Source organism: Capra hircus, chromosome 28 (genome assembly GCF_001704415.2).
Source record: "Capra hircus breed San Clemente chromosome 28, ASM170441v1, whole genome shotgun sequence".
Lineage (NCBI taxonomy): Eukaryota > Metazoa > Chordata > Mammalia > Artiodactyla > Bovidae > Capra > Capra hircus.
Window position 1 is genome coordinate 6,480,225 of NC_030835.1, and position 13,912 is coordinate 6,494,136.

General features: G+C 52.9%; 1 protein-coding gene across 1 annotated transcript; it reads right to left on the reverse strand.

Annotated features, from left to right (window-relative positions):
* On the reverse strand, positions 785-10,956 carry RGR (retinal G protein coupled receptor). Its single transcript, XM_018042163.1, has 7 exons — positions 10,841-10,956; positions 9,022-9,178; positions 7,891-8,012; positions 6,261-6,414; positions 4,545-4,662; positions 1,917-2,030; positions 785-1,439 (listed from the first exon to the last, which is right to left on the reverse strand). Exons 1-7 carry the CDS (start codon positions 10,917-10,919, stop codon positions 1,308-1,310), a joined length of 876 nt encoding a protein of 291 aa, XP_017897652.1. The 5' UTR covers positions 10,920-10,956; the 3' UTR covers positions 785-1,307.

The following is a 13,912-nucleotide window of genomic DNA, read 5'->3' on the forward strand; positions in this document are numbered from 1 at the left end:
GGTCCTCTCCCCACCCCACGAGGTTCTGCAAAATGACTGAACCAGCCTCTGTTTTGTGCAGACTTCTGGTCTGGTGTTTCTGTGGCCTGATTTTCTACATCTGCAAAGCTAAGAGGCAGACCCTGGTCTGCAGGGTTCTCAGATGCTCTTCTCATGCCCTTCCCCCACCCCCACCCCAGGGTCTCGGCCCCTCCTTCCCTCAGCTCCACAGGATTGGCTCTCAGACTTCCTGCCTAGGTGGTGCCTGGGGCAGCTGCCCCTCCACCATCAGACCTTCTGCAGCGCCCTCAGCCATCCTCCACCCGTTCCACTTCCCCCTAGAACCAGGCCTGGGGGCCATCAAGGCCCATGCACTTGCTATGCCTTGTCTCTGAGGGGCTGAGCCCATGGGAGGCGCAGAGGTGCATCCAGGAGCGGGGGCCCAGCCCGAGTGTCTCAGACTCAGACGCCGCGGGCTCCGGACGGAGCACACGAGCTGCAGCTGGCGGGAGAGCACGTGCCCTGGGCGGAGGGCAGAGCCACTCTGTGCCCCAAACCGTCACCATGGAGCCTCCTCCAGGCTGGCGAGGCCTCACCTCCAGGTGTCTGAAGTTCTAAACAAATTGTCCTGATTTTTTTAATGTTGGCAACTAAGCAACATGCAGCCAGCTGTCTTAACTGGAGGGTGGTGACGGTGACTCTTGATGAGCGCTTCATGTGTGCCTGGTAACGTGCTGGGCCTTTCTGCACGGCCAAGTCACCATTCCTGTCGTCGTGCCTCACAAGTTGGAAACACAAGCCCAAGAAGCGGAAGTCACCTGTACGAGATCACGATTTAATAAGAGGTGTTTGAATGCTTGCAGCCTGGGTTGAGCTCCCACAAACAAACCTGGGGCTTTCACCCCTTTCTATGTAAGTCTCTGAATCCTAAGAGCTGTACTAATGAGCAGCAGCTTCTATGTGCATATGAGTATATGCTATCAAGTTCAAGCTTCACGACAGACCCAAAGTCCGTATTAACATCCTTACGTTAGAGGCCAGGAGGCTGAGCCAGAGACTGTGACTTTTCCAAGGTCTCTCAGCCTCTACGCGGAGAGCTGTGGCCAACACAGGTCCGTGTGGCTCCACAGTCCGGGCTCGTTCCATGCAGTCTGGTTTTTCTCCGAATCCCCCGTGTCCAGCCTTGGGCCAGGCTCAAAGGGCCATCGGGGATGAAGGGTGAGTGTCTGGAGCTTGACTCCTGAGGCTGCTGGACAGGACTCCCCAGGCCGGGGCTCGGTCCAGGAAGGCCTGGGTGGGCCTGGGTCTGGGCAGCCCCCCGGAGCGGCTCACTGCTCTCGGCTGCGCTCTCTCCTCTGTGGCGAGAGGCACTGCCAGATTCCCCTGTGCACCATCTCACTGCCCAGGGCATAGTTCATGGCGTTGACTGTGGGCACTGCCTTGGCAATGAGAGCGGGCACCTGTTGTGATGGAGAAACCCAGGAAAGAAGTTTCAGAGCCGCTGCTCCTCTCCCTGGTCCCAGTGGGTGACCACCATCCCCCCCAACCCAACATACCCCCTGCCGCCCCCGCCCCGCCTCAGCTGCCAAGCATCTGCCCTTGGCTTGACCCTACAGCCGCTAAGCCTTCTCTGACTAGTTGCCGGATGGTGCGTGGAATCTTGCTCCTCCCCAGACACCACTCTCAGTCCCTGGTGCCAGAGTGCGTGCACCACCATCTGGCTGGCTGTCCCTATCATCTCACGTGAGGCCTGGGCAACGTCAAGCAGTGACCCACAGGACCAGGGGGACAAGCAAATACCCAATGAGTTACAAGCATTCAGAGGAAAAGAGAAAGAGTGAGCCTATCATGGAGGCTATAAAGCCAGAGAAAGAGATGGGGAGAAACAGGCGTGCACAGATGGGGAGAGGGCACTGGTGTGCTGGAGGTGTCTGTACCATCTGCAGCTTGGGGGAGATGGAGGTTGCATCCGCGACGGTGGCATACAGATACAGGAGAGCGTAGGGGCCCCAGCCGAGCAGCAGCGTCCTGGCTGGCAGGACGGTGTTCACCTGCGGAGACATGGGTGAAGGAGGGTGGCATCACGATTGGTGGGAATGTAAGCTGATACAGCCACTATGGAGAACAGGATGAAGACTTCTTTAAAAACTAGGGATAAAACCACCATGTGACCCAGCAATTCCACTCCAGGGCATAAACCCCAAGGAAACTACAATTCTAAGAGACCCATGTACCCTGGTGTTCGCTGAAGCACTATTCAGTCGCCAGGACACGGAAGCAACCTAGGTGCTCCATGACAGATGAATGGATAAAGAAGTTGTGGTACATATATACAGTGAAATATACTCAGCCATAAAAAGGAGCATATTTGAGTCAGTTCCAGTGAAGTAGATAAACCTAAAGCCTGTTATGCAAAGTAAGTCAGGAAAACAAAAACAGATATCCTATATGAATGCATATATGTGGAGTCTAGAAAAATGGTGCTGATGAACCTATCTGCAGGGCAGAAATAGAGATGCAGGCTTAGGGAACAGACTTGTGGGCACAGCAGGGGAAGGAAAGGGTGGGAAGAGTTGGGAAAGAGGCATTGAAACATACACAGTGCCATACGTAAAACAGCTAACTGGGGGAGCTGCTGTATAACACAGGGAGCTCAACCCGGAGCTCTGGGACAGCTCAGAGGGGTGGGCTGGGGGGGGGGGTGGGAGGGAAGTTCAAGGGGTGGGGACGTGTATACTTACGGCTGATTCACGTTGTATGGCAGAAACCACATAATACTATAAAGCAATTATTCTCCAATTTTTTTTTTTTTTAAAGGAGGGTGGCATTGACTGGCTCAGGTGGCCGGCAGCCCTATGAGGTCCTAGGACCAGCTTGGCAGGGCTATGGGAAGGTGCTGAGCCTGTGGACCGAACTGGGACCAGCTGAATCTCTCTTCTGTTTAAGATGTTTGACCCTAGGCCTCATTCAAGCTTTCTTGACCTCAGTGACCTTGTCCAAAAAGTGGCCTGACGATGCCTGACTTGCGTGGAGGCAGCGACTGGAGTAGAGGATTCGCTTCCTTCTCCGCCTGTTCTCTGAGAAACCCGGGGCTGCGTGAGTGCGGCTGTGTGTCTAAAGGTCCCGGGGCTGAGCTGCCCTCACAACTCGGTCCCAGAGCTACCTTGCAACCAGCTCCCGCATGCACTGGCGGCTCAACCTGTCCTGGGGTCAAAGCGGCCGCTTTCCACCCTGTGAGATACTCAACCAGGCAGCGGGCGACGTGGTACCACCAGTGGCCACAGGAGGGCGCACGATTTCCGTACTATTTTCGGAATGGAATTTGCGAAATTACGATTCGCCACGTACACTCACAGGTTACAATTCTGACGCTAAAAACCAGTGCCTATTCTCTGACCATGTCGCCTTTTAACAAAGAAGATAACTTAAGCTCGCATCTGAGGTCCCTTGGACAGTGCGTGGCAACCCCTGCTGATGCTAGTGAGAGGGATGGTTTAAAGCCAACTGGGAAAAATGAGAAATCCATGTGGCAGCCTTGTCTGTTGGCCCATTGAACCTCCAATGAATGTGGCGACTTTGAGCACCCAGGCAGGGGTAGGAGCGAGGGCAGCCTGGAGGCAGGCAACCGTGGAGGCGGTGATGAACAGGAAAACACCTGGACAGCCCTCGCCCTCTTTCTGTGACCAGGAAACCCTGGGTCCACAGCTACGATCAACTGGCACAGCGTTTTTCCAATTCATAAGGGAAAAACTGTGGCAGATGAAGAGTTTCAATAAAGAGAGTGCTTCTCTTATGCACTAGGATTGCCCACTTGAGTGACAGAGCCCCAGACCTGGGTTTGATCCAATGCTGCTACTACTAACGCCGCCGCTTTGGACCAGTTGCTTAGCTAATAACCCCTTTCAGTCTCAATTTTCTAATCTGTGACATAGGGACAATAAAGCCTTCCTTCCTCAGAGCCTGGGTGCAAAATTGAAATGATATAATGCACATAAAGTTGCATTAGTACCTGAGGTTTCTTAGCTTGTTTTTGTGTTTTGAATCTTTAGAGCTATGACTCATCAGCTAGAGATTGTTCAGGTAATAAAAAACAAATCCGGTAAGATGATATTAATGCAGAAATTGAGCAATGGCCAGGAGGGCTTATTTTGAATCATTGTTTCTCTTGGACAAATGTGCTTGCAGGTGTGATTTTACTTTGTAGGTAACAGTCTGTGCCTGCGGTTAAATGAAACATCCTGAAGCCATTTAAAATGCATGTAATTTTGTGTCAATCTTCATATCCTTGGGAAGAAGCAAGGGTAACAGCAAGGATGATGTCCACTGGACACCCTGCCTCTCAGTATTACGGGGTCCGGGTAAATCTGGGCAGTTCTTTGTCTCCCTCCCAGGTCTTGGTGACCTCCAGCAATGGGAGGGGAGGGTGTGTTTCTGCCCTGACACCCCCTGCTCTACATACAAAGCTAGAGTTCTCTCCTGATCATTGAAAACACAGAGAACCCATGATTGCAGTCACATTGTTCATGTTCCCTGGTGTCTCTCCTCCTCTCAGAGCTGATTCTTACCGGGAGACGGCTGGTCTTCCCGAGTTTCTGCTCCATGAGCCGATAGGATACGACTGTGATGAAGAGGGGCACGAGGAAGTTGAAAAAGGCCATGGTGAAGAGGAAGCTGGTGAAGTTTCTGCAGGCAGAGGGGATGGAGAAGTCAAGAACTGCCTCTCAGAGATGATCAGTTGCCCAAGAAGGCCCATCAGACTCGGGCTAGACAGTCAGATGCAGGGAACTCATCCCATCAGGTGAGTATTCAGAGTATGGGTGCTCCTGGGTCCCAGCTGAACTCTCCTGGGAACCAGGAGCTATGAGGTCCTCCTAGAACCTCCCTTTAGGCCAAGGAGCTGGGACAAAGGATAGTCCGGCTTCTATTTGCTGCTGGGCAGTTCAGGGGCTCAGCCCTTCTCTCTGTATGTGCCCCAAACACGGAGAACGGGACAGTTTGTTTGGGAAATGTGTTTAGCAAATGGAGATGTCAGTTGACCAGTAGGAAAGATCATTCAAGGAGTTTTCTGGCACGGGTTTGGAAGGACCCTGTGGATGAGACTGGACACTGTATCACTGGTGAAATCACTGAAGGGACCAGAGGAGAACCAGGGGTCCCAGGCAGTGGTCATGGGGAGGCACAAGGGCTGACCAGGAGCAGGTGGGAGTCACAGGGAGTCAGACTGCCATTCTGTGCAGCGGAGACCACATCATCTGGCTGCTGTCCATAAGGAGGGCTGGGAGGGAGGGCTGCCAGAGGAGCTGGACCCCAGCGGGGGAAATACCTGCAGGGAATTCCCTGGAGGACATTAGACCAGCCCCTGCCTTCTCCACTGGGCTTGACCTGAGAAGCCTGTCATCAAGGCAGGTGCATTAGGAATAAACATGAATAGGAACTTCCCTGGCAGTTCACTGCTTAAGAAGCCACCTTGCAATGCAGGGGATGTGGGTTCAATTCCTGATCCAGGCACTAAGATCACACATGCCACGGGGCAACTAAGCCTGTGTGCCACAATGAAAGATCCTGTTGCAACTAAAACACAACACAGCCAAATAAATAAATGTAAACATGAATAAACCTGTCGAGCAGATGAATGCGGTGTGCTTCTAGCAGAGCAAGATCCAGGCTGGAGCCCATGTGGTCCCTGCCCGAGGCAGCCCCTGGAGGGAGCCCCGTGGGCCTGGCAGTACTGGATGAGTGCTTCCTGATGGGGGCGCCATCACGCATTTACCGCTGTCTCTCCAGGGTCTGGCCCACAGCAAAAGCTCAGAGAATCCAGAGAACTGTTCTCAATGCCAAAGAGGTCCCTCCCAATGCAAAGATCGTAACATTCTTTGACACTATAGAACCAAGGATATGGCTCCCTGTAGGAGTCAATAAATCAGAGTTGGGATCTGACTGTGCTGAAGGTGGCAAAGGGGTCACGGGGCTCAGTGACTGTTATAACCAACACAGGAGATCAGCATTGTTATAACCAAGGCAGCTCCCTGGACAGGACTCCTTCTGGGGCCCAACTCTGCACCCCAACTTGCATAACATTCACATCCCTTGGCCAATCTTCAGAATGGGCTTTCCTTAGTCCCACGGTCAACTTATACATGGGGATCATGGCTAAGGAGTTGAGACTGTCTGGCAGATGTTGGCACATCCCCATTTGGATTTGCAGCTGACACTGCTGTCCTACAGGCTCAAAGCCCAGATTCCCATGCAAAGAAGCCTCAAAGCTGCTGCCCACACCTCACCTGTCCCCCCTGGAATAGTCCAGAGTGCAGCAGGTCCCCAGCGGCTCATAGTCATAGTGGCCCCAGCCCAGGAGGGGCAGTGCCGCCCAGAAGGCAGAAGACAGCCATACGAAGAACACCAGGGAGACGGCTGTGTTCCAATCCAGTCGGCTGCCTGCGTGGGACACAGGAAGGAGGATGGTGGAGGGGAGGCGGTAGCTTGGCAGAGTGAAAACATAGCGGACTTGGTGGTCCTGCGGAGTGTCCTTAAATGCTGCTGCTGATGCTAAATAGCGCAGTGCCTCAGGCAAGTCAAGTTTCTCTGAGCCTCAGTTTTCTCCTTCATAAACTGGGAATGATCATCCTTGCCTCCGACGATCGTTATGAAGAATAAAAGAGACAATGGATGTGGAAGTCTCCTAGAGACACTCTGTACCATCTTCTTTAGAGAAGAGGGGGAAAGAGGGAGAGAAAGGGGGAGATGGCAAAGAGACAGGTGTGCGTGCACATGTGAGTGATGGTCTGCGGGAGGTACGGGGACAGGGCTGGGCTAGTAGCGGAAGAGGAGCTCCGAGGTCAGATGAGGCAGATAGGAGTCAGCATTAGCGGAGAACAAAGGCGTTTGTGTTTCTGGCCCTGGAGAGAAGCATGTGACATTGTTGAGGGCAGTGAGCCGTGTGTCCACGGGCAGATCTGCAATTCCAAAGGACTGATGCTCATGGCTCAAGGCCATGTTAGCTGTGAACCCCACAGTAACCTCTGTGCCAGGGGATTAGGACTCAGAGCCCAGGAGACAAATGGGAGGCTCCCTCTGGGGCATCCAGGCCAGGCACAATCCCAGCTTGGCTCTGTGGCCGTGTGACTCAGGGCAAGCGCCTTGACTTCTCTGAACCTGTGCTCCCCAGTCTGCAAGCTGGGGGTTGGAGTGAGGGCTGCCTGAGCCACAGCCCCCAAAGAATGTTTATGTTTCTGCCACGGTGAGTGAGATTCTACATGGTCTATGGGTGAATGTGTTTCTTACCTTTATGTGTATTAAAATTAACTTTGTGATTTCAGATACTTTTTAGAATGAGACTAAAGCAGTTGTTTAAATTTTAAAAAAATGAGTCACTTAAGAAAAACATCAGGTAAATAACAAAGCAGGTGGCACACTTATATGTCTAATTATGAAGAGGGAATTTGACAATACAGCTTGGGAAGTCTTGAGCCAGACTCATTTTCATGAAGCCTTTGCATGGCAGAGGTTCCATGGAAGTGCGAGGTGCAAAGGCACGCGCCCAGTCTGTCTCACACACACCACCTCTCTGCTGCCTCCCAACATGTCTGTCCTCAAGGGCATTTTCTGTATCCAGAATCTCATTTGAGTTTCCAAATAAAACTGTGACTTGGCTACAAAACTCATCCTTGCAGAGGAGGAGAGCAAGGTTCACAGAGGACCCCTGACTTGCCTGAGGCCACGGGGAGGGGCACAGGGAACCTTCCCAGCAGGCGCCGCAACACCTCTCCTGCGCTCTCCCACCCTCCTCCCTTTCTTGGGGGCCCACACCCCACACTCAGGCACACTTACACCCACCCGCACTTCCCTGGACTGGGAAATGCTGAGCAGACCTTCGCGCTGACCACCCTCAATACGTGGAACCCAGGGACCTACGGGTGCAGTGGTGGTGATAGCGCCCCCAGGCGATGGCTGCGCTGCTGCAGATGCTGGCCAGCGCCGCGACGAAGCCCTGGAAGCCGTGGGCCTGGCAGCCTTCCGAGCCGTAGGGCCAGCGCCTGCGGGAGACACGCGGCGCCAGTGACCCTCCCCCTCGCCGCTGTCCCCCTCCCTCACCTGCTTGTCAGCAGCTCGGAGGGCACCTTCGGCTCCTTGGAAAAGGGCGTTAGTATCTGTTTTGCTATGAGGAAACTGAGGCCTTAGAGATCGAGCCACTGGGGTGAGGGGGCACCCTGGTTGGATCAAAGAGTCTCCCTGGTGATCGGGTGCCTATATCACAGGAAATGGAGCAACATGATGCGAGGAGAGCTCGCGCCTGAGGCTCAGAGAGGAAGAGGTACGGAGCCAGCGTCACAAAGCGCAGGAAGGCAAAGTCAGAGGGTAGACCCCAGCCTCCCAGCTTCCGGCCCCAAGGGCAGGGAGGGCGGAAGCTTCAGTTGCCCATCCCCCACCCTGGGAAGGAGCAGGACAGCAGGGCAAGGAACCCTCACTGATTCCGACCCTACAGTCAGCCCTGAGCCTTCGTGCACAGAGGCGGGGGCAGGGGGGCTCTGGCTTCCACAGGAATGATCCATCTGCTTAAGAAAACAATCCTATAAACAGCTTCTTAGACCGCACTGGAAGAGCCCGGTCACGTAAGGTCTTAGACACTTGTCAAAATCCTGTTTGCTTTCACAAATACTTATTTAAGGCTTCCTAGGTGCCAAGCATTGTTTTAAATTATTTACAAATAATACTTCCAACAACCATATGAGTTAGGCAATAATAGGTGATTTACAGAGAAATAGAAATAATGACGTCAGGGTTCCAACCTAGGCAGCCTGGTTGCGGGCCCAGGCTCTTAGTCCCCACCGTCAGCCAGCTCTGATGGTCAGGTCCCAGGAACTCCTGTGTTCCAGAAACCAGCTGCCGTTCTGCAGGCATGGCCTGGATTTCAGATTTACCCTAGTTTGGTCTGCCCACCCTCTCCCCTATAGCTTTCTACAGGTAGGAAGCATGTCTCTGGCCTGCTGCCCAGTGCCCTGAGGTCAGGCCCCAGAGCCCAGGGACCAGGGTGGGGGCAGGTACCGGAGGAGGCTGGACGTGGCTGCAACGAGGGCGTTCAGGCTGATCCCGCTGTCGGCCAGCGCCAAGCTCAATACCAGCAGGTGGCTGGGGGTCCGCAGCTCTGGGGTCTTGCAGAAAGAGAGGATGGTCAGGATGTTTAGGCTGAGGCCAGAAAGAGCTGAAAAGAAGGGGAGAGCTGGCACTGGAGCTGCGAGGCCCTCCTGGGGTCAGAATGAGGGCCCACGGAATGGATGGGCCCTCTACAGCCCCCCCACCCCCTCACACTCAGCACCCATCTCCTTGCAGCTCATCACAATCACCTATGAGGCGGGCTGGCCCTCGGATACTGAAAGCCATGAAATGTACACCCTGCCCTCTACCAACGCACAGTCTGATAGAAAGATCAACGAGGAAGAAAACCAGTTAAGTGCAGCACGGTCTGTGCCAGCACAATCACCGTTATGGACAGCCACTGGGCACCTATCACGCGCCTGGCTGAACACTTTACACGGATCCTCCCAGTCACTCTTCACCTGGACACCATCCTCCCGACTTGCCACAGAGATGCCAAGGCTCAGAGATGTTGGCCTAAGTACACAGCTAGTAAGGGGCAGGGCTGAGACTTGAACTCAGCTTTTTCGACTTTCACAGTGCCCTTTCCAAGGACTCTGGAACAATGTTAGGGAGAGCCTCAGAAAGGAGGTGGCAGGACCCCAGGCAGGGGTGCGAGCTGCAAGCGGGTGGCGCTCAGCGGCAGACAGACCCAACCGTGAATTCCAGCCTTGTCACTCATTCACTGCTCCTTTAGGCTCCCTGAACCTCAGCTTCTCCCATGTGAAGTGAGAAAGTGGGGAGGATCCTGCCTTCAAACTATGAGCATTCACAGGGAGGACAGGGTGTGGAAGAGCGTTCTAGAAAGAGGGACCAGCACGTGCAAAAACATAAAGCTGTAAACTTTCAAGGCATGTTTGAAGACCTAGAGGGAAGCTAGATTGCAGGGTTCCCAGAGGAGAGGAAAGGGGGTTGAGGCCGCCAGCCGATGGGGTCCAGGGCTTCAGGGCCAGCCTGGTGGCGGCTGCTCCCTCTCCACTGTCAATTCTCAAATGTGTTGATTTTGTCTCTGAATCTGCTTTGAACAAAGGCTACATCCCCCACTGCCCTCGACTTGGGCTCACCCAACTCTCGGATCTATCGGTCCAGTCCTGGCCTCAGTGAGCATCTTAGGGATTGGGGGTTGCAGCTTGCATCTCCTGGACCCAGGTTGCCCTTAGGGCGGAAGTGCTTAGGGCTGAGGGCAAGAAGATGGTGAAAGTAATGTGGGGCTGGAAGGGAGTGAATGAACTTGAATATTTGGGTTTGTCTAGGCGGGCACTTTATACCTTGATCACATCTAACCTTCACCACCACCCATTTGGAATGTCAGGGCGCTGAGGGTTAGAGAGCTTAGGTGTCTTGGTTTCAGTGACTCAGACAGCAGGTGTCTGAGCTGACTGTCTTCACAGCCTACCAGGGGCCTGATCTTATACGAGATTCTTAGCAGGATTTCCAGGGAGTGGATTCAACTTTCTCCTGACAGCAGGGACATGAAAAGGCCTGGTTCTTAGTCATGCCCTGGGCCGACATCCCCTTCTCAAAATTCCTCCCTCCCTGTCCCATGCCTGGCTTCTCTCTCTTGGCTCCCAGGCGGCAAGCTGCAGCCCGCGGGTGCAGCCATCAGAAGACCCAATGGGTGTAAGCACAGAGGAGTATGGTTTGGGAACTTCTTGCCAGCTTTGCAGCTGTGACCTGCATTCTGGGGGCCTGCTGAGTTCTGCTCCACCCCAGATCCTGCCTGGCTCACCTTCCACCAGCAGCACCGTCCCCACGGCCAGCACCTCCAGCTCCCCGAAGCCGGTGGGCAGGGTCCCAGACTCTGCCATCCTCTCTGCCTTTCTCCCAGCCGACCCAGCTCTTCTCTGGCTCCCTCAGCCCAGGCTCCTCCATTATAAAGGGCCATTCCACGTGCTGGCACATGCAGGGTATTATGCTAGACATTGGGCTCCTTCTTTGCTGTCCCCTGGCCCTCCAAATCATCTTCTTGGCACGGACAGAAGGAACCCATTCATCAGTCAGACAGTGTAGCCTTTGTGAAACCAGCACGGAGTCCGGCCTCATTCATTTCAGCTCCATCGGATTAAGGACCCAGAATCCAAATGGTGTATAGCCGAAAGCTGAATTAGAAAAGAGTTGCATAATGAGGCCCGGGATGAGGAGCAGAAGGGGGGATCTGAGCTGCAGCCAAGCCTGCGAACGGGTCAGGAGCCAGGCTCTTCCATGTTTGGAGGTGCTGACAAGCTGAGCACTTGTGTGGATGTGTGTACACGTGTATGTGTGTCTACCGGAGCTCATGTGTATGCTCACAAGCCATGGGGAAAGAATGATGGTTGGAAGTCATTTGCTGTCATGGAAAGAGCTCCAACTGGGACGAGAGACTGCTTCTGGTTCTGAATTAACCATTAACTGCCTATGTCCCTGGGGCGGACCCACCTCGGTCATCTCCCTTGTCTCTTTTGCAAAGTAAGCATCTCCCACCACCCTCCCCACTCCTCTCCACCTACCCTGGCCTGTGTAAGTCCTGGTCAGAAGAATACATCATGGATATAGCCTCTGGGGCTTCGTTTCCTGTGTCCCATTAACCTATGTGTCCATTAACCTATGCAGGCATAAACATCTCCCAAGGCACTGGCTTGAGACAGAAGGTGGCCTGTGACCCACTAAGAACTTGGCCTTCTATAAATGAGGTCCTGGTATAAGTTACACACTGGCTTATAGTGACATTTACATTAAGAAATACTAACTCTGGGGAGTCCCTGGTGGTCCAGAGGTTAGGATTCTGCGCTTTCACTGCTAAGGCCCGGGTTCAATCCCTGGTTGAAAAACTAAGATCCTACAAGCTGTACAGCACAGCCAAAAGAGAAAGGAAGAAAAAAACACTAATCCAGAACAACTTAACTCATTTTCATATAAAGAAACCAAGGTCCAGAGTGCTGCTATTAATATTACTGAATCCAATATTGGGTTCACCCAATGCAGAAACCGAAACATCAGTTTGGAGTAGGGAAAGTTTAGTGCAGGGGCGTGCAAGAAGGAGTGGCTCTTGCCCCAAACACCCCAAACTCCCCAAAGAGTTTCAGCAAAGTATATTTAAAGGCAAGGTGAAGAGGGGGTGTGTCTGGTTGGTGCAAGTTTCTTGGTGTCAGAATCCGTTGTTCTTACAGCTGTTCCTCCAAAAGACCAATGTTACTGTCTTCATACAACTTTTCATCTCTATACAAACAGAAATGTGTTAAACCCTTAAAGGTCAGAGCCTTGAAAACGGGCTATCCTGCGCATTTCAGGCTATAAGCAACTTTTTTTTTTTTTTCCTGCACTGCATGGCTCAGCTCCCCATCAGGGTTTGAACTGAGACTACAGCAGTGAAAGCCTGGAATCCTAACCACTAGGCTACCAGGGATCCCCCTGTAGGCAACATTCTTAACTCAAAGCCAAAGCAAAAGAGTAACAAAGGTTAAAGTAAAAGAAACAGATCTATTCCAAGTGTGGAGTCAGGGTTGTTCTTCCCTATGACACTAGCAATATAGCTAATGTTTACTGAGTGCTCGCCCGGGGTCTGGTGCTTAATGATCTTATGATGATTCTTACAACATCTCCAAGAATTAGATACCATCATCCTTTTAGTTTCATGCGAGGAAACTGAGGCTCAATGCAGTTAAGAACTGGCCTGACGTCATACACCGATTCACAGATGGAGCTGGAACAGAAGCCCAGTCTCCTACCCCTACAGCTCCCTGTCAAGCAGTTCACTTTATTCTGTAAGCGTTCATTCCCCATGTCCTTCTCTTGTTGATCTTCACTTGTATCCAAGCCTAACAACACTCAGGGCTGAGCTGACCCTTGATGTCTTTCTGGAAGCCTTCCTTGATAACCCTGTTACCACAGAGTCCTCCCTGCCCTTTCTGATTTCTATCTTGCATTACTGTAACCAGAAGCACAGGTCAGTTTTTTTTGTTTTTCTTTTTTTTTCATGCCTGCAAGATCACAAAGGCTTCAGGGGAGAAGAGAAAGCAGGTCAGGGCCAGGAATCAAGGGTAGAGTTTGGGTAGGCAAAAGAGGGAAGGAAAAGCATCCCTAATAGAAGTAAGAGAAGCCAGAGATGTGGGAATGGGCAGGGCTGGCTTTTTGGTTTAGGGAGGAGTTGTTACAGGTGGAAAACCCTGAGAAGATCATATTGGCTGAACTGGAAGAGAGGAAGGAATGGGAACCAATAGTGCCTGGAAGCCAATGTTGTCAAAACAGGCACAGTGGTTTTGTATGTGTGCTGGGGCCCCAGGTATCTGTCTTGGTCACACCTCACTTGTGGAGGTCTGTCTAGGCCCATGGGCAGGGGGCTGAGGAACCTTCTGGAAAAGCCATCAGAGCCAGGTAGCGCATGCCTGGCCAGAGGGCAAAGCCTTGGAGTCAAATGTGAAGAATGCATGAGTGAAAGGCGCTGTTGATGGTGGGATGAGGTTGAGGGTGGGATGAGGCCAATCAGCAGAAATTGACAGATCCTTCTCTAAAAGCTCTGGGGGTTCCTGCTCTGGGACCCTCCTTAGAATGAGATAACTAGAGGTGAGCGGCGCTCTCTGCCCTCGGGCTGAGACACCTCGTGCCTCTGCCATTGGTGGTAATGCCCTTAAAGCTCAGATGGCAGTGATCTGAGTCTGTGTCCATGGGGTGTTCAGGGCGGTGGGCTGGGAGAGTTCATGAGCCCTTGGGAGACACCTCTGCGGCCACTCCCAAATATCTGAATACACCCAGCTCGTCCTTGGAAGCACCAGTGGAGCAGGGCACTGACTAGTCCCGAGAAGCCTCTGTTCCCACAGGTTGTCAA